Source organism: Microcebus murinus, chromosome 16 (genome assembly GCF_040939455.1).
Source record: "Microcebus murinus isolate Inina chromosome 16, M.murinus_Inina_mat1.0, whole genome shotgun sequence".
Taxonomy (NCBI): domain Eukaryota; kingdom Metazoa; phylum Chordata; class Mammalia; order Primates; family Cheirogaleidae; genus Microcebus; species Microcebus murinus.
The window spans coordinates 27,924,255-27,941,335 of NC_134119.1; the positions used below are offsets into that span (position 1 = coordinate 27,924,255).

General features: G+C 45.7%; 1 protein-coding gene across 6 annotated transcripts; it reads left to right on the forward strand.

Annotated features, from left to right (window-relative positions):
- Positions 1-339: 339 nt before the first annotated feature.
- SIRPB2 (signal regulatory protein beta 2) lies at positions 340-16,513 on the forward strand. 6 transcript variants are annotated; one of them, XM_012755148.2, is made up of 7 exons: positions 340-537; positions 10,742-10,802; positions 10,955-11,320; positions 12,417-12,758; positions 13,308-13,373; positions 14,414-14,576; positions 16,234-16,513. In XM_012755148.2, the coding sequence occupies exons 3-7, from the start codon at positions 11,011-11,013 to the stop codon at positions 16,289-16,291; spliced, it is 939 nt and encodes a 312-aa protein (XP_012610602.1). In that variant the 5' UTR covers positions 340-537; positions 10,742-10,802; positions 10,955-11,010; the 3' UTR covers positions 16,292-16,513. The 6 variants fall into 6 exon arrangements, with proteins under 6 accessions (XP_012610602.1, XP_075867114.1, XP_075867112.1 ...); XM_076010999.1 differs by lacking the exon at positions 10,742-10,802 and having other exon boundaries at positions 10,928-11,320; positions 14,414-14,582; positions 14,894-16,513; XM_076010997.1 differs by lacking the exon at positions 10,742-10,802 and having other exon boundaries at positions 10,928-11,320; positions 14,891-16,513.
- Positions 16,514-17,081: the final 568 nt, after the last annotated feature.

Here is a 17,081-nt window from a genome sequence, read left to right on the forward strand (position 1 = left end):
TCGCAACACCTTTCAGAAGAGGAAATTGCTGCTGCTCCCATTTTGCAAATAAGGAAACAAAGGCTCGGAGATGGCAATGACTTTGAAATCTCACATAGCCAGGGAGAGGAAGACACAGTGTTTGATCCAAAGCCCAGCTGGCCCCAGGGGGCACCCTACAACGGACCATGGTGCTCATCTCCCTCCCGGGGTGCCCAGGTCAGCTGTGGCCAGGGGTCAGCAAGGCTTTGACACAGTGACTACAGCAGCCCCAGCCCAGGCACGAAAGCCGGAAACCCTGTAAGCAGGCTCCTCCCTCTTGCGCCCATGGCCTTGTGTTGCTGTGATGAAAACACTTCCTCAAGTAGCCGTGGCCAAGGGAAGCCAAGACAGTCCTGTGCACGGCCACCTCAGACTCCACCAGCCGCCAGAGAGCAGAACGGTGGCCGTCTTGGGGACCACAGGAGGTGCTGTGTGCCCCCATGACGCCCGCCCCTACCCGCCTGGCCCACTCGCCTCCCTGCTCCCTGCTGCTGGCGCTGTTCCTTGTCCTCTCAGGTGAGTGGGATCCGAGAATGGGGTCCACCCCTGGCTGGTCCCCAAGGGAGGCACCAGGACCCTGGCATGCCTGGAGAAGCTTGACCCCACCACGATGGAGTTTGGAGGGGAAACCGAGAACTTTCCCAACTCCAGAAGAGAGCAGACAGCAGACCCAGTGTCCCGAGAAGCAGCATAGTGAGGTGACTAAGTGTCAGGCTCTGGGCTCACACCCCCTGGGGTTCCAGGTGAGTGCTCGAGTACCCCTGTCTGACACTGTGGCTCTGTTAGCCCCATTGTCCTCTTCTACAGAACAGGGCACTCATAGGACCTTTCTCTAGGGTGCTGTGAGTATTACATAGAAAAGTGGTGAGGCTCAGCCCTGGACCAGCCATGTAATTTGCGAGGCCCAGGGCAAAGTGAAAACGCAAGTATTCTTGTTCAAAAAGTATTAAGCAACACAATGGAGCACAAAACCAAGCATGGTGCCCTGTGCTACTATACAGACCGCACACCCAGGAGCCAGCCCTGGCCCAGCTTGGGACACAGCTTGGCTCAAACCTCACCACTGACTGATTTAAGTTACTTCTCTCTGAGCCTCAGTTTTTCCCATCTGTAAAATGGGGCTAATCATAGGATCTACCTCTTGACTTTGTTAGGAGGATTCAATAAGATAATACCTACAAGTACCTGGCATAACAAAGATTTGACAACTGTTGGCTGTTATTGTTATCATACCTATATCTCCCCTAACTCCAGGTCAAGCCAGGTTAGCTCCTGGTCCTGAGGCTCCTGGGGTAGCTCAGCCTCTGAGTCTAGAACCCTCCAACCCACCAGGCAGGATTTTTGGCCCTCAATGGTGTCATCTGATCTCTTGTCCATCTGGGCCCCTATCCCAGGCCCTACTGAGACTAAGACCTGCTCATCCCACCATGGATCCTCCAGCGCGGTCAACCCAGGAGAGATGGTGGTGGGACCCAGGTGTGTGATCAGACCTGGGTGCTCAGTGAGCAAGGGCTCACTGGCTACGTGACTTGAGACATCGCTTTTCTAAGCTGGTTTCCTTGACTATAAAATGTGAATTGTAATTACTAGTCACTCAATCCACAAATACTTTTGAGTGCTGCTATGTTCAGGCACTAGGCTAGGACATCAGAAATCTAAACTACTCAGAATCAAAAATATTTCAAATATTTTTGGAAAAATATTGATTTTCTACCAAGCTTCCAAAGGGAACCCCTCAAAAGGGACAATGAAAGGCAGAGGATGCAGGAGGGAAATTGATGAGAAGGAATCCCAGGGCTGTGGGGAAGGGGCTGGTCCAGCTCCCAGGACACCTCCGGAAGCCTGTGTCACAATGTAGGAGACTCAGGAAGGGAGAGGGGGTGTAGGGCTGTGGGGCGCCTGGCCTGATTCTGGGCTCTAGCTTCTTCCCTGGTGTTTCACTGCCCCAGACCCAACCCCAGCTGGGATATGACTTTCTGAGTCCTCCCTTTTCCCACTGCCTGGTCTGCATGAAGTGCTCCCTTCTCCCCTCACACATGGGCTTCATCACTGTAAACTTTTGAACAGCTTCATTGAGGTGAAATTGACATACAATCAACTGTACATATACCAAGTATACAGTTTGGTACGTTTTGTAGGTGTTGGGTATGTTTCACATTTGTGAAATCGTCACCAAAATCAAGATAACGAACATATATTTAACACCCACAAAAATTGCCTTATGATTCATCCTTTCCACTTCTCCTTGGCTCCAGGAAACCCTGGATCTGTTTTCTGTCACTATAGATTAGTTTGCATTTTCTAGAATTTTATATAATAAGGATCATACAGTTGTGCTCCTTTTGGTCTGGCTTCTTTTACTCAGCATAACTATTTTGAGATTCATTTGTGTTGTCGTACATACCAATAGTTCATTTCTTTTTGCGTCTATCCATTGCATGGATAAACACTTTTCCATTCACCTGGTGACAGATATTTAGGTTGTTTGCAGTTTGTAGCTATTATAAAATAAAGTGTCTATGATCATTCGTGTAGGAATCCTCGTGTGGACATAAGCTTTCATTTGTCTTGGGGAGAATACCTAAGAATAAACTGACTAGATCATATGCTAGTTGTATGTTTAATGTTTTAAGACACTGCCAAACTGTTTTCCAAAGCAGTTGTACCATTTTACATTTTCATCAGCAATGGATGAGGATGACAGTTCCCCCACATCCTCACCAACACATGCTATGGTCAGCCTTTTTAATTTTCATTATTCTAATAGGTGTGTAGTAATAGCTCATTGTGGTATTAATTTGAATTTCCCTGATGTTTAATGATGCTTAATATCTTTTGTGTCGTGCATCCTTTTTGGTGAAGTGTCTGTTCAATTCCCATTTTTTAAGTTTGTTTCTTATTATTGAGTTTTGAGAGTTCTTTATATATTCTGGATATATAACCTTTTATCAGATATCAGAACCTTTTATCAGGTACATTTACTGAAAAGGGTCTCCTTTCCCCAGTGTATGTTTTTGGCACCTTTGTCAAAAATCAGTTGGCTGTAAATGCGTGGATTTATTTCTGTGTTTTCTATACTCTTCCATTGGTCTATGTGTCTATTTTTATACCAATACCATACTGTTTGGTCACTATATCCTTGTAATATATTTTGAAGTCAGGTAATATGATGCCTCCAGCTTTGTTCTTTTGAGGGACTTCTGTGGCTATTAATTTCTCTTTTATTTCTTTGATTCATGTTATTTAGAAGTTATTTAGTTTCTAAATATATGAATTTTTTCTAGACACCTTTCTGTTATTGATTCTAATTTATTTCATTGTGGACAGAGAATATGCTTTTCATGACTTGAATTCTTTTATACTCATGGAGACTTTTTCTTTGGGTGTGTAGTATCTAATAAATGTCAATTAGGTCGAGTTGGTTGATAGTGTTTTTTAAGTCTTTTTATGTTCTTTCTGATTTTCTGACTACTTGTTCTATCAGCCATTGAAAGAAGAATATTGAAATCTCGGACTCTAACTGTGGATTTGTCTATTTCTCCCTGTAATTCTGTTAGTTTTTGTTTTTGTTTTCTAATGCCCTCATTCTTTCCATATATTGATTTTTGCTTCATAAATTTTGAAACTCTGTTATTAAATGCATAAATGTTTGGAACTGTTTTATTTTCTTGATTAATTTACTCCTTTATATTGTGAAATGACAGTCTTTATCCCCTGTCATTCTGTGCTCTGAAATCTACTTTGATATTAATATATCCACTCCAGCTTTCTTTTTATTAATGTTAGTATGGTATATCTTTTCACATCATTTTTCTTTTAACTTATTTGTGCCTTTATATTCGAAGTACATTTTTGGTAGGCAACATATAGTTGGGTCTTACTTTTTCATCCAACCTGACAATCTAACTGTTACTTAGAAATTTAGACCATTTACATTTAAAATGATTATTAACATGAGTAAGTTTAAATCTATTACCTTCCTGTTTGTCCTACTTGTTATTTGGTCCCTTTTCCCTCTTTCTCTGTCTTCTTTTGGTGATTAAATATTTTTAATACTATTTTGCTTCCATTATTATCTTACTATCTATCTGCATGTTTTTATTTTGCATTTTAGTGGTTGCTTTGGATTTTATAGTTTACATCTTTAATTTATCACAGTCTACCTTTAAGTGATATTGTGCCATTTTACATATAGTATAAAAACCAGCTGTTTGGCAAGACATGACTGGGAGTCTGGAGAAGCTCCCTAACATGGAAAAAGCGTTGAGTGAGAAACTCCAGTGGTCCACATTTCCACCAGAGACTCCTACAATCCTAGCCACGAGACAGCCTCTCCACTTTGTGGGTTCTGAGACTAAAACAGGGAGCTCACTGGAAACTGCATGAAGGCGTTGCTCCTACAGAGAGAGCTCACACTGGGTCCCACAAACTGCTGAGCCCTAAGGTGCTGTAGCACTGTGCCATTGTGACAGCCCAGCCCACACTGGACTGTGTCCTGTTCCGCCAGCTTTGCCCAGCCTCAGCAGGAGCCAGGGGCAGCAACCCTGCCTTCCCCACCAGAGGGTGGCCACATATGTTCACGTGCCCCAAGGACAAATTCCACTACCTGAAACCTCCACCCCTGTAGACTTCTGTGGGCTGAGGTGCAAGCAAAGCCTGTACCCCCCAGCTGCCTGCCTCCAGCTGCTCCGAGGGAAAGCAACCCCGCCCTCCCGAGGAGCAAGGCTGTAGCACAGTTGCTGCCATGCCAACCTGAGTATTCATCTGGTGGCCTGGGGATCACCTTGTCCCAGCCTGCCACAGCCAATCTCAGCATATATCACAGGGTTTGAGGGTACCACCAAGCCTGGTACCATCTACCACTCCTCAAGTAGCAAAGCATACCACCCAGGGACCTGTGGGTCATCCAACCCAGGCCTCTAACAGTGACACCTGAGCAGGGTCAGAAGTAGGGCCCACTCAACCTGCCACTACCACCACAGTTGGTACCCACCCACACACATCACCTGCAGGTCTTGGGACCAGCCCACCCAACCTGTCACAGCCACTGCCAACACCAGCATGGACCACTTGTGTCCCAGAATGTTGTCCCCCCACTGCTACTGCCATCACCCATGCCATACCCACCACCCACAGGCTGGAGAACCTGCCTAACCACCTGGCCCACCACTGGAATTCCTGGAACCTGAGCAAGCCATCAGCCTGCCTGGACCAGCTAACTCCACTGCATATGTACACTGCCTTGGGACTCAAGGACAGGCATATTTAGCCTGTGGCCACAACTGGGATTCCAAAACTGGCCTACCTAGTATCCCAGTCTCCAGAAAAAATTCACCATAGCCTCCACTAACAACTGAACCCTGACCCACCAAGGAAATTGTAGACACCACTGATTCTGTTTATAGCCAAAGAAATCTTACAATCACTACACTACTGCAGGCATCAGAATTAAAGCCAAAGTGTTCTACCCTACCAACAGCAGAGACACATCTTCAGGAAAAAGTCCTCACCTACAAAAGCAAATTTTTGAAAAATTAGAAGAAGCAACTGTTACACTGTATGGGAAGATATCAATGTAAGAACTTAGGAAACATGAAAAAGCAAAGAAATATTACACCTCCACAGGAACACAATAATATTCCAGAAAGAGATCCCAGTCAAAAAGAAATTCATGAAATCCTGGAAAAAATAATTCAAAATGCTGATTTTAAAGAAATCTGGTGAAATATAAAAGAATTATGAAAAATAATACAAAAACCAGAGAAACACATCAGGATATTAATGAGAATTTACCAAAGAGAGAGATACCATAAAAAAAGAACCAAACAAATTCTGGAACTGAAGGATTCATTGAATGAAATGCAAAATACATTTGAAAGCTTCACCAATACACTAGATCAAGCAGAAGAAAGAAAGTCAAAACTTGAAGATAGGTCTCTTGAAATAACCCAGTCAGACAAAAATAAAGAAAAAAGAATTTAAAAGAATGAGCAAAGCCTTTGTGACATATGGACGCCATAAAGTAACCAAATAATCTAATTACCAGTGTCCCAGGAGACAAAGAAAAAAGGAAACAGTTAGTAAACCTGTTTAACAAAATAATAGAAAACTTCCTGGCTCTAATAAGAGATTTAGACATCTAGATACAGGAGACTCAGAGATGCCCCCTGCCCCAACACACATTCAAAAAGGTTTTCTCCATGGAACATTATAGTCAAACTGTCTAAAGTCAAAGACAAAGAATTCTAAAGACAGCAAGAAAAAAGTGTCCAGTCACCTATAAAAGAACCCCAATCAAACTAACAGTGAATTTCCTAGCAGAAACCTAGCAGGCCAGGAAAGAATGTGATGATATATTCAAAATACTAGGAGAAAAAAATGTCCATAAAGGATATTATAACCAGCAAAAATATTCTTCTTACACGAAGGAAAAATAAAATGTTTCCCAAACAAGCAAAAGCTGAGAAAATTCATCACCACTAGACCAGCCCTACAAGAAATGCTCAAGGGAATCCTAAACCTGGAAGCAAAAGGACAACATGTGCCATCACAAAAATGCATGAAAGTATAAAACTCACTTATAAAGGAAACATGAAAATGAGGAAGAGAAAGGACTTACATGGTACCACTACAGAAAGTCACCAAACCACAATGACAAAGAGAAAGAAAGGAACAAAGAATATACACAGCAGCCAGAAAACTAGCAATTTGTTTCAAAATTGCTACAAAACTTCACATATCAATAATAACCTTGAATGCAAATGGATTAAATTCTCCACTTGATACAGACTGGCTGAGTGGATTTAAAAAAAAAAAAAAAAAAAAAAAAGCATGATCCAACTATATGCTGCCCACCAGAAATGTACTAAATCTGTAAAGACATATAAACTGAAAGTAAAGGGATGGAAAAAGATATTCCATGCAAGCAGAAACCAAAAGCAAGCAGGAGTAGCTATACTTATACAGATAAAACAGACTTTAAGTCAAAAACAATAAAAACAAAACAAAACAAAAAAAAACAGACAAAAAACAGAAAGGCAAATAGTCATTACATAATAATACAGAGATCAATCCAGCAAAAATATCTAACAATTCTAATTCAATAAATAGTGCTAGGGAAACTGGATACCCATATGCAGAAGAATTAAATTAGACCCCTATTTCTCATCATATACAAAAACCAACTCAAGATGGATTAAAGACTTAAATGTAAGATCTGATTATGGCTAAGACCACAAAAGCACAGGCAACAAAACCAAAAATAAGCAAATAGGACTATATTAAACTAGAAAAGCTTCTGCCCAGCTAAAGAAACAATCAATACAGTGGAGAGACAACCTGTAAATGGGATAAAATATTCACAAACTATTCATCCAACAAGAAACTAATATCCAGAATATACAAGGAACTCAAACAACTCAACAGTAAATAATAATAATTCCATTTAAAAATCGGCAAATAACATGAATAGATATTTCTCAAAAGAAAACATACAAATGGCCAACAAGCATATGAAAAGATGCTCAACAGTATTAATCAGGAAAATGCAAATCAAAACCCCACAGTGAGAGATCATCTTACCCTTGTTAGAATGGCTAAAAACAAAAAGACAAAAAATAGCAGATATTGGCAAGGAGGTGGTGAAAAGGGAACTCTTATACACTATTGGTGGGAATATAAATTAGCACAGCCATTATGGAAAACAGTATGGTCATTTGTCCAAAAACTAAAAACAGAACATGTGATCCAGCAATCCCACTACAGGGTATTTCCCCAAAGGAAAAAAATCAATATGTCTAAGGGATACCCATACCCTCATGTTTATTACAGCACTATTCATAATAGCAAAGATACAGAATCAACCTAAGTGTCCATCAGCAGATGAATAGATAAAGAAATGTGGTGTATATACAGAGTGGGATACTACTTGGCCATAAAAAGAATGAAATCCGGTCATTTGCAGCAACATGGATGAAACTGGAGATCATTGTGTTAAGTGAAATAAGCCAGGCACAGAAAGACAAATATTGCATATCCTCAATTATACATGGGAGCTAAAACAGTTGATCACATAGAGGTGAGTGGAATGACAGACACCAGATACTGGGAAAGGTATATGGGGTGGGGGAAGAAGATAGGTTGGTTAATGGGTACAAACACACAGTTAGATAGAAGGAATACGTTCTAATGTTTGATAGCAGAGTAGGGTGACTATAGTTCACAATAGGGTAATATTTTTTGAAATAGCTAGAAGACTTGAAATGTAGCCAACACCTAGAAATAATAAATACTCAGGTGATAAAAAGGAAGGGAAGGGAAGAGAGAAAGAAACTTACATTGGTGTACTAATATTTCCCCCTTCCCAGTCTTTATTCTACTTTGGTCACAACTTTTATGTATGTGTGTTATAAACTTCACAAAAATATGTTATATTTTATCAATGTGGGGCCTTGCTTTTAAGATTTGTTAGGTAGACCAGAACCCTCCTTTCTGGGTTGAGTACTCTCTCCTGTGTACCCTCCCCAGTGCCCTGACAATCATGAGGTTTGCCCGTTAGGCTGGTGGGAACAGGCAGCACTCCCAGCCCTGTGCTGAGTAATGGGCACTCTTCAGTGCCTGTGTGTGAGGAGATGACCCAAGGCTGGTGGAAAAACCAACAGAAAGGATTCACAATGATAGATCTACAACTCAGATAATATCTGGGGGGAGATGTTGCTGAACTTCTTGGGACTAATGACATCAAGAACAAAAGGAGACCGGGCACAGGGGCTCACGCCTGTAATCCTAGCACTCTGGGAGGCCAAGGCGGGCGGATCGCTCAAGGTCAGGAGTTCGAAACCAGCCTGAGCAAGAGTGAGACCCTGTCTCTACTAAAAAAATAAAATAAAAAAATAGAAAGAAATTAATTGGCTGACTAAAAAAAAAAATATATATATATATATATATATAGAAAAAATTAGCTGGGCATAGTGGCACATGCTTATAGTCCCAGCTACTTGAGAGGCTGAGGCAGGAGGATCACTTGAGCCCAGGAGTTTGAGGTTGCTGTAAGCTAGGCTGACGCCACGGCACTCTAGCCTGGGCAAGAGTGAGACTGTCTCAAAAAAAAAAGAACAAAAGGAATTGCTAGGATTGAACATGGAGTGTCACTTGTTGACAACTGTGAGGCAGTTCTCAGTGGTTCCTAGCCCATGTCCAGCTGAAGACAGGCAGAAAAAGAATTTAGATTCCACAAATCTCGGCTAGATCCTCTTAGAAGGGAATGCTTGCTTCACCTCCTTACTGTTCCTGCCTTATTCACAACTGAGAAACACCACAATATACTGCAAACTTGCATCTTGGAGTCAGACCGAGTTATTCACGAGGGCCAATGGGAACACAGACAATAGGGAAACTCAAGGAAAAAAAGCTGATGATCTTGATTTGAGCAGAATCTTAAGTCACCTCACCTGAGTTCAAGTCCTGGCCAAAACACCTACTGAATACATGGTTCACCTCATTTCTTTACCTCCCCGAGCATTCGTTTTCTTTCTCATCTCAAAAATGGAGATAATAATGGCATCTACCTTATTGAGTTCTTGGGAAGAGTAAATGTGATGATGTTCATCACCCAGATGTCAAAGAACTACCATAGGAGGCCTTAGCCCTTTTTCTCTGTGCCCATGCGGAGGCCAAACTCAACAGTTCAACCTGTCATTGAAATAAGCCCACTTCACGACATGGTAACAAGAACTGCAGTTTGTTCAAGAATTCACAGGAGGCAGGGAGGGTATACACACTGAACACCACAATACACAAACCTATGTCTTTGGAGTGTGGCATTTGAGGGTAAAAAGCGGGAGTTCCAGAAACAGGCTGCAAGAGCTCGGAACAAGGCTCTGTCACATTCTTTTTTTTTTTTTTTTTTTTTTTGAGACAGAGTCTCACTCTGTTGCCCAGGCTAGAGTGAGTGCCGTGGCATCAGCCTAGCTCACAGCAACTTCAATCTCCTGGGCTCAAGCAATCCTCCTGCCTCAGCCTCCCGAGTAGCTGAGACTACAGGCATGCGCCACCATGCCCCACTAATTTTTTCTATATATATTAGTTGGCCAATTAATTTGTTTCTATTTATAGTAGAGACGGGTCTCGCTCTTGCTCAGGCTGGTTTCGAACTCCTGACCTCTAGCAATCGGCCCACCTCGGCTTCCCAGAGTGGTAGGATTATAGGCGTGAGCCACCGCGCCGGGCCATCTGTCACATTCTTATTGCATGACACATGAGACTGCTTGGGCCGCCATCACAAAGTACCACAGACTGGGTGGCTTAAACACCGTGAATGTATTTTCTCACTACTCTAGAGGCTAGAAATCCTAGATCAAGTTATCGGCAGGGTTGGTTTCTTCTGAGGCCTCTCTCCCTAGCTTGTAGATGACACCTTCTGCTTGTGTCTTCACGTGGTCTTCCCCAGGTGCACGTCTATGTCCGAATCGCCTCTTCTTATAAGGGCGCACGCCAGACTGGATCAGGGCCTACCCTAACGACCTCATTTTAACTTAGCTACTTCTTCAAAGACCCTAGCTCCAAACATAGCCACATTCTGCAGCGCTGGGGGCTAGGGCTTCAACATATGCTTCTGGGGACACGGTTCAGCCCCTAACAGATGATCTGGAGAAGTTACCTAGCATTTCTGGGCTCCCAGTTTCCTCTGTTATAAAATGGGGACAATTCTGTTTACCTACAGGAGCATTGTGAGGAATATGTGACAAAGAAAATGTGATGATGCGTGCAGCGCCTGGCACGTGGTGAGCACTTACGCATTATTTATCATTTGTAGGCTTCCCATTCGATAGCTCCATTCTCGCCCTGCAGCCAGCCACCTCATCCACTCTCTCCCTTCCCTCTCCAACAAAACCCTCCTCTGGCCCAGCACAAGGCCTTTCTTCCTCTGTTGTAGGAGCCTCTGAGCAGAGCAATGGGAACGAGTGGCATGCGCTACAGCCGGAGGGCCCCATGCTGGTGGCAGAGGGTGAGACGCTCATATTGAGGTGTACGGCGGTCGGCTCCTGCGTTGATGATATGATTAAATGGGTCAAGGTCAGCTCTCAGGACCAGCAAGAAATTTATAACTTCAAACGTGGCTTCTTCCCCGGGGTGGTGCCCATGATCCAACGGACATCAGAGCCACTGAACTGCGACTACTCCATCTACATCCTCAATGTCACCAAGGAGCATGCTGGAACCTACCACTGTGTGAGGTCTGATGGTCTGAGTGAACACTCAGAAACGAAGGCGGATGAGGGCACCTCGGTGCTTGTGAAGGGTGAGTATGAGGCCCTGCAGGGCGCATATTCGTCTGGTCTGTCTCCCTGTGGCAGTCACCCTCATCCACAGCCATGCTGTATCACACAAAACCTCAGTGGCACACAACAGTATGTATTTGTATCTCACGTGCATATTTGCGTGTGGCTGGGGTGGGTCCACTCCCCATGTCGCAAGCCAGGACCCAGGCCCGAGAGGAAGCAGCTACATCGTGGGTGGGGCATGTTTTCTCATGGAGGTGGCAGAAGCCAGAGGGCCAGTCCCAACTCGCCAAGCACGTCTGACGCTGACGCCTCTGCACCCCACTGGCTAAAGCAAATCACATGGCTCAGTTCTGAGCCAAGGAACAAGGAAGTTTGCTCTTCCACCGTGAGGCCATGGGGAGGGTGTAGACATGTCATATCACTGCAGTGGAGTCAAGACCTGGTGCTGATAGTGTGATCTACCCCACTCCCAAGTAATCAGTCGTGGTACCTATAAGTCCACCAAGAGTGACCCGGAGACACAGATCCTGGACCTGTCATTCAATAGCGGTATGTTCTTAAATGAGTCACTGAAGCTGCTATATATATCTCAAGTGCTTAATTATAAAATAGGCAACAAAATCTGTACTTCAAGGGTCAGTCAGGTGATTAAATAGGAGAACAGATGCTTATGAACCACCCCATAACCTGGCACACGGAGAGTGTCTGCTGTGTGGGGACTTCATTTTAACTTGGTGCGGGCATTTGGGGAAGGCTTCCCAGCGCCTTCCAAGCTGTGACATGCCTCCCCTGGAGCCCTGCAGTCCTCTGCGTTTCCAGCCTCTGGGCAATTTTCTTTCCAGCTGCATCATCAGCCTGAGAGCAGTCTCAGGGCAGGGTACTGGCCTGCCTCGTGGGATTCATTTTCCCCGATCTGAGCATCGGAACATAGTAGATACCCATAACTCCTTTACTGAATGAATCAACTAGTGAGTGATGAAAGAAAGCAGGAGGGAGTGGGAGAGTGAAGAAATTGAGAAAGGGGAAAGGGAGGGAAAACTCAGAGGAGGGAATGAGTGGACGATGGAGGAACAGCACAAAGGAATCCAACAAAGACTCTCCCTTTGGCTTTAGGAGCTGGGGACCCCAAGCCATACCTCTGGATCATCCAGCCCCAGGACTTGGTGTTGGTGACCGCCGGAGACACTGCCTTCCTGAACTGCACAGTGCTTGGAGACGGGCCCCCTGGACCCATCAGGTGGTTCCGGGGGGCCGGTCTGAGCCGAGAGGCCATTTACAACTTTGAAGGCATCTCCCAGCCCAACGTGACAGCAGTGCGGGCCTCCAAGAATGACTTCAGCATTCTTCTGGGAGCCATCTCCACTGAGGATGCTGGCACCTATTACTGCATAAAGTTTCATAGGAAACCCAATAGGCAATACCTCTCTGGACAGGGTACCACGCTGAGAGTGAAAGGTGAGACAGGTGATCCAGGAGGTGTCAGGGGAGAGGAGCAGGTGGTCCCCAAGGAACTTTTCACCATGTTTCAAACAAGCCATCTCTTTTCAGCTTCCATGTCTTTACATAAGCTGTTCCCTCTACCTGAAATGCTTTCTCCTTTTCTCTGAGAACTCCTACTCATCCTTCAAGGCCCCATACAAATGGCCCCTCCTCTTTGAAACTTTCTCCAACCCCCAGGCAGAGTTAATTTCTCCCCATTTGGGGCTCTACAGAACTTTTAATAGCCCGTTAACAATTCAGCAAACACCTATCGCATGCTAGTTGAGTGTCCTGCACTGTTCGAGGTGCTGGAGACACTGCAATGAATCAGACATTATCTGTACCCCAGAGATGCTCCAGCAGGTCTAAGTTCATACACCACAAATGCAGGGTTTAACTTCTAGCCCCCACCCAGGTAGAAACTGGCGGACTCGTCTCAGTGGCCCCAGATCCTGGCACAGGGACTCGGGAAGTGACAGGAGAGAATGATGAAAGGGGGTGTGAGAAAGCTTCTCTGTCTTGCAGCGAAACCCACCTCTTCCCAAGAGGCAGCATTCTCTGGCGAACATGTAGCCAGGATATCTCCAACAGGTAAGTCCACCTACCTCAATGGAGTGAATGAGTCCCCCACAGGCAAGGGGAGGGGGGCATGGATGGCCTGGTCATGAGAAGGGAGCAGTCCCAGACTTCTGGGGCTCACCTGCCACCAAGAAAGTCCCCAGGACTCCATCTCCACTGCAGAACCAGGAACAGCTCAATCAAGAAAAGACTTCCTAACAGCTAGCACCATCCCATTGATCAGTGGGCAGTGTTGCTTGAGAGATAGTGAGCTCCCCGTGATTCAGAGTCTGGGGACACACTGAGGCCATGCACAACAGCGCCAGAGAACATGGCTCTGTAGCCAGGCCTTCTGGACAGGGGGCCCTTTCTGGCTGTGTGATCATCGGCAGGACATCTCAATCTTTGAATCTCTGGTGTCTGACTCTACGAACTGGGCAGGGGTGGGGGTACGGGTCAGAGAGCCTCCCTCCTGAGGTTGAGCATGGATCCAACAAGATCATACACACCAAGTGTCCAGAACTGTGCCTGGCACATCACCTGGTAACGTTTGGCATCAGCCAATAACTGGCTGGAGCTTGTGATCAGGGGGTCGGATTAGCCTTCCTGAGGCCCAGCCCTGTCCCTGCCATGCATGGGAGCCAGACCACCCGGGGCCCTTCACTTCTTTGACACGTTTGGCCCTGGGCCACACCCATTCTGGGTCTGTGTCTTTATCAATAGCCTACATTGTAGGATTAGTTTGAGGATTATATTAGGCAACGAGGAAGAAGAAGAGCTTGAGAGCTTGGCTCCGGGTCTGAGACAGACAACACGTGAGTGCAGGTTTCTATTATTATCAGAGGTTAGGGATGCTGTTGAGATGACCACAGGTACAGAGAGGATATGGGGCAAGGCTTCTTTGGGCCCGGGGCAGAGGGAGAGGTGTTCTTCGATCTCCTCTCCCAAGGTAGAAAGGACATGGCTGCAGAGGTTATACAGCAGCTGGGCCCGTCCCTGCCCGTGGGTACTGAGGTGTGGGCCATGGGGCACCCACCGGGGGTCCTTCCTGAGCTCTCCCCTCTGTCCCCCAGGCCTCCTGTCTGTGCTCACACCTGTGGTCCTGGGGCTGAAGGCAGTGACCTTGGCTGCACTCCTACTGACCCTGGCTGCCTGCCGGAGAAGCTCTGAGCAAGAAGACTTCAAGACCTTGGGCCCAGCAGAGCCTCACATCTTAGCATGGGGCAAGGGGCAAGGGTGAGGGTAGGTCCCAGTGTGGACCCTCCAGGCTCCTTAACTATTTCTCAGCCTCTGGATGCTCCCTAGGCCTCATGCCGAACTCCTAGATTCCTAAATCTGGTGTCAGTTCCCCTAGTGAAATTCCCCTCTTTGCACTGGGCTCCCCCTGATGTGTCTCCTATCTGCTCTCAATCTCTTCGAGCCCTCATTGTCCTTCAGGCCCTGGCTTGGGTCTCTCCCCTTTGCCCTTGCCCATGCTGCAGCCCATCTGGGGTGTCCTCCCCTTTTCTCCACCTCGTCCTCAAATATCTAACTCTGAGTCTTCTTCCCAGAAGGTGTTCCTGAGCATCTCTGAGCTCGACCAGACAGACCACCTGTGCGCCTCCATCTACACTCTTCTCTCCCCATTTCCTGCCTTCTTTCCTTCCCCCTGTGGCTGGCTGGGGGAGTGTAAGAGTTAGAATGCAGGTCTAGCAGTTGTCACAAGGCTCTTAAGTAATAGAGGCTTAAACCAGAAAAAAGATGATTTCTCTAGTAACATCCGGCCATAAGCAAGCCAGGCAATACTGGGGCTCCCTGGTTTTGAGCAAGGGATTGCTTGATCTTGTTGTTACCAGGTCCACATTCCAGGCAGCCAGACTGGGGAAGAGGTGGGGGAAGGGAGCATGATCCTCTCCTTTAAGGGCACAGTCAGGAACTGGCCCACCTCACCTTTAATTGGCTGGAATGTGGTCACGTGGTCATACCTAGCTGCAAAATCAGCTGGGAAATGTAGTCTTTATTCTGGCAGCAATGTGCCCTGCTGAACTGGAGGGTGGATATCAGGAAATAACCAGTAATCTTTGCCACAGTGGCATAAAGGCAGCCTCCTTCTTGCTATGTAGAACAGTGAAGTTTAATTCCCAGCGCCTCTTCCCACCACCACCTCCACTAGGGCAGCAGTAACACGGGGCAGCAGTTCTCAAGAAGAGTCATTTTGCTCCCATGGAACTTTTGGCAATGCTAGAGACATTTTTGGTGGATGCTACCACCATCTAGTGGGTAGAGGCCAGGGGTGCTGTTGTTTCTCTACAACAAAGAACTATGTAATGCAAAGTGTCAGCAGTGCGGAAGTTGAAAAGCCCTGATGTAGGGAGACGTTTGCGTGCCCATGAGTCGGTCACGCTTGACTTCTAACCCTGAAGCCTCTGCTTCCTCACTGGGTGCCCTTAGTGACTAATCTGTCACTTCCCCTCAAGAAACATTGAGGACCTCTCTGCCTTGTTTAAGAACCAATACAATTCCGCATTTCCTGAGAGCCTACTGTGTGCTGTGTGCACTGTGAACACTCAATACATGTGAAGTCTCTTTTCTCTTTCCATGCGAACATGTATTAGCACCTACCATGGTGGGCAGTGGATTAGTCTGGGTGTTTTTCATTATAACAAACAAAAAAAACCCCAGCTTGAACTAAACCAAAGAGGACACTGATTTACTCTGAGAATTGAATAAATCACTGAGTGATATCAGACATTAGAGAGGGTAGGTAAGGTCAGCTGAAAAGTACCCCCCCAAAGATATCCATGACCTGCATCTCTAGGACCTATATATGTTGCCTTATATGGGGGGGGGGAGGACTTTGTGGGTGTGATCAAATTAAGAATTTTGATATGGGAGGTTTTCCTGGATTATCTAGGTGGGCCCTAAAAGAGATCACAAGTGTCCCTGTAAGAGAGAGACAGAGGGAGATTTGATATAGAAGAAGAGGGGAAGCAAAGTGACCACAAAGGCAGAGACTAGAGTGCCGTGACCCCAAGTTAAGGAATACCGGCAGCCACCAGAAGCTGGAAGAAGCAAGGAATGGATTCTCCCCTAAGAGTCTCCAGAAGGAGCGTGGCCCTGCCAACACCTTGATGTCAGACTTCCGGCCTCCAGAACTACGAGAGAATACATTTGTGTTGTTTTAAAACACTAAATTTGTGGTCATTTGTTGCCTCCAGAAACCAGACATAGGAATCAGCCAGTAAGTACAGTCCTGCAAGGCCAAGGAGAGACAGGGTGGAGCAATGGTTAGGAACACAGACTCGGGAGCTGTGCAATATCTAGGTTCAAACTCATTTAGGAGTCTAGATTTCGCCATCTGTAAAATGGAAATGATAATACTTCATAGGGTTTTCGTGAGGATGGATGAGTTGGCATACTTAATGCTCTTTTTAGAGTGTCTGGGGCATAGTAAGTGCTTCGGGTAGTGTTATGGGGAAGGATGCCCCCAAGGCCTCTGGAGGGGGAGCCAGGAATCCCTGGCTAAGAAAGGGCTTTCCCCAGTGGCACAAAAGTGAAGAGGGGATGACAATGAGGTTCAAAAACTCAAATATCAGCCAAGGAACTGAGTCTTGGGGGGCCAATCACCCCCAGATCTTTAAGCCAGGGCAAATCTTTGTCAGTTTCCAAGGTGGAAAGACTTTACTGGCAACCATGTGTGAGCACAGTCCAGAGTGAGTCTCCACCCTCCTGAACTTTCTGGAGAGTTGGGGGGCATTTCAG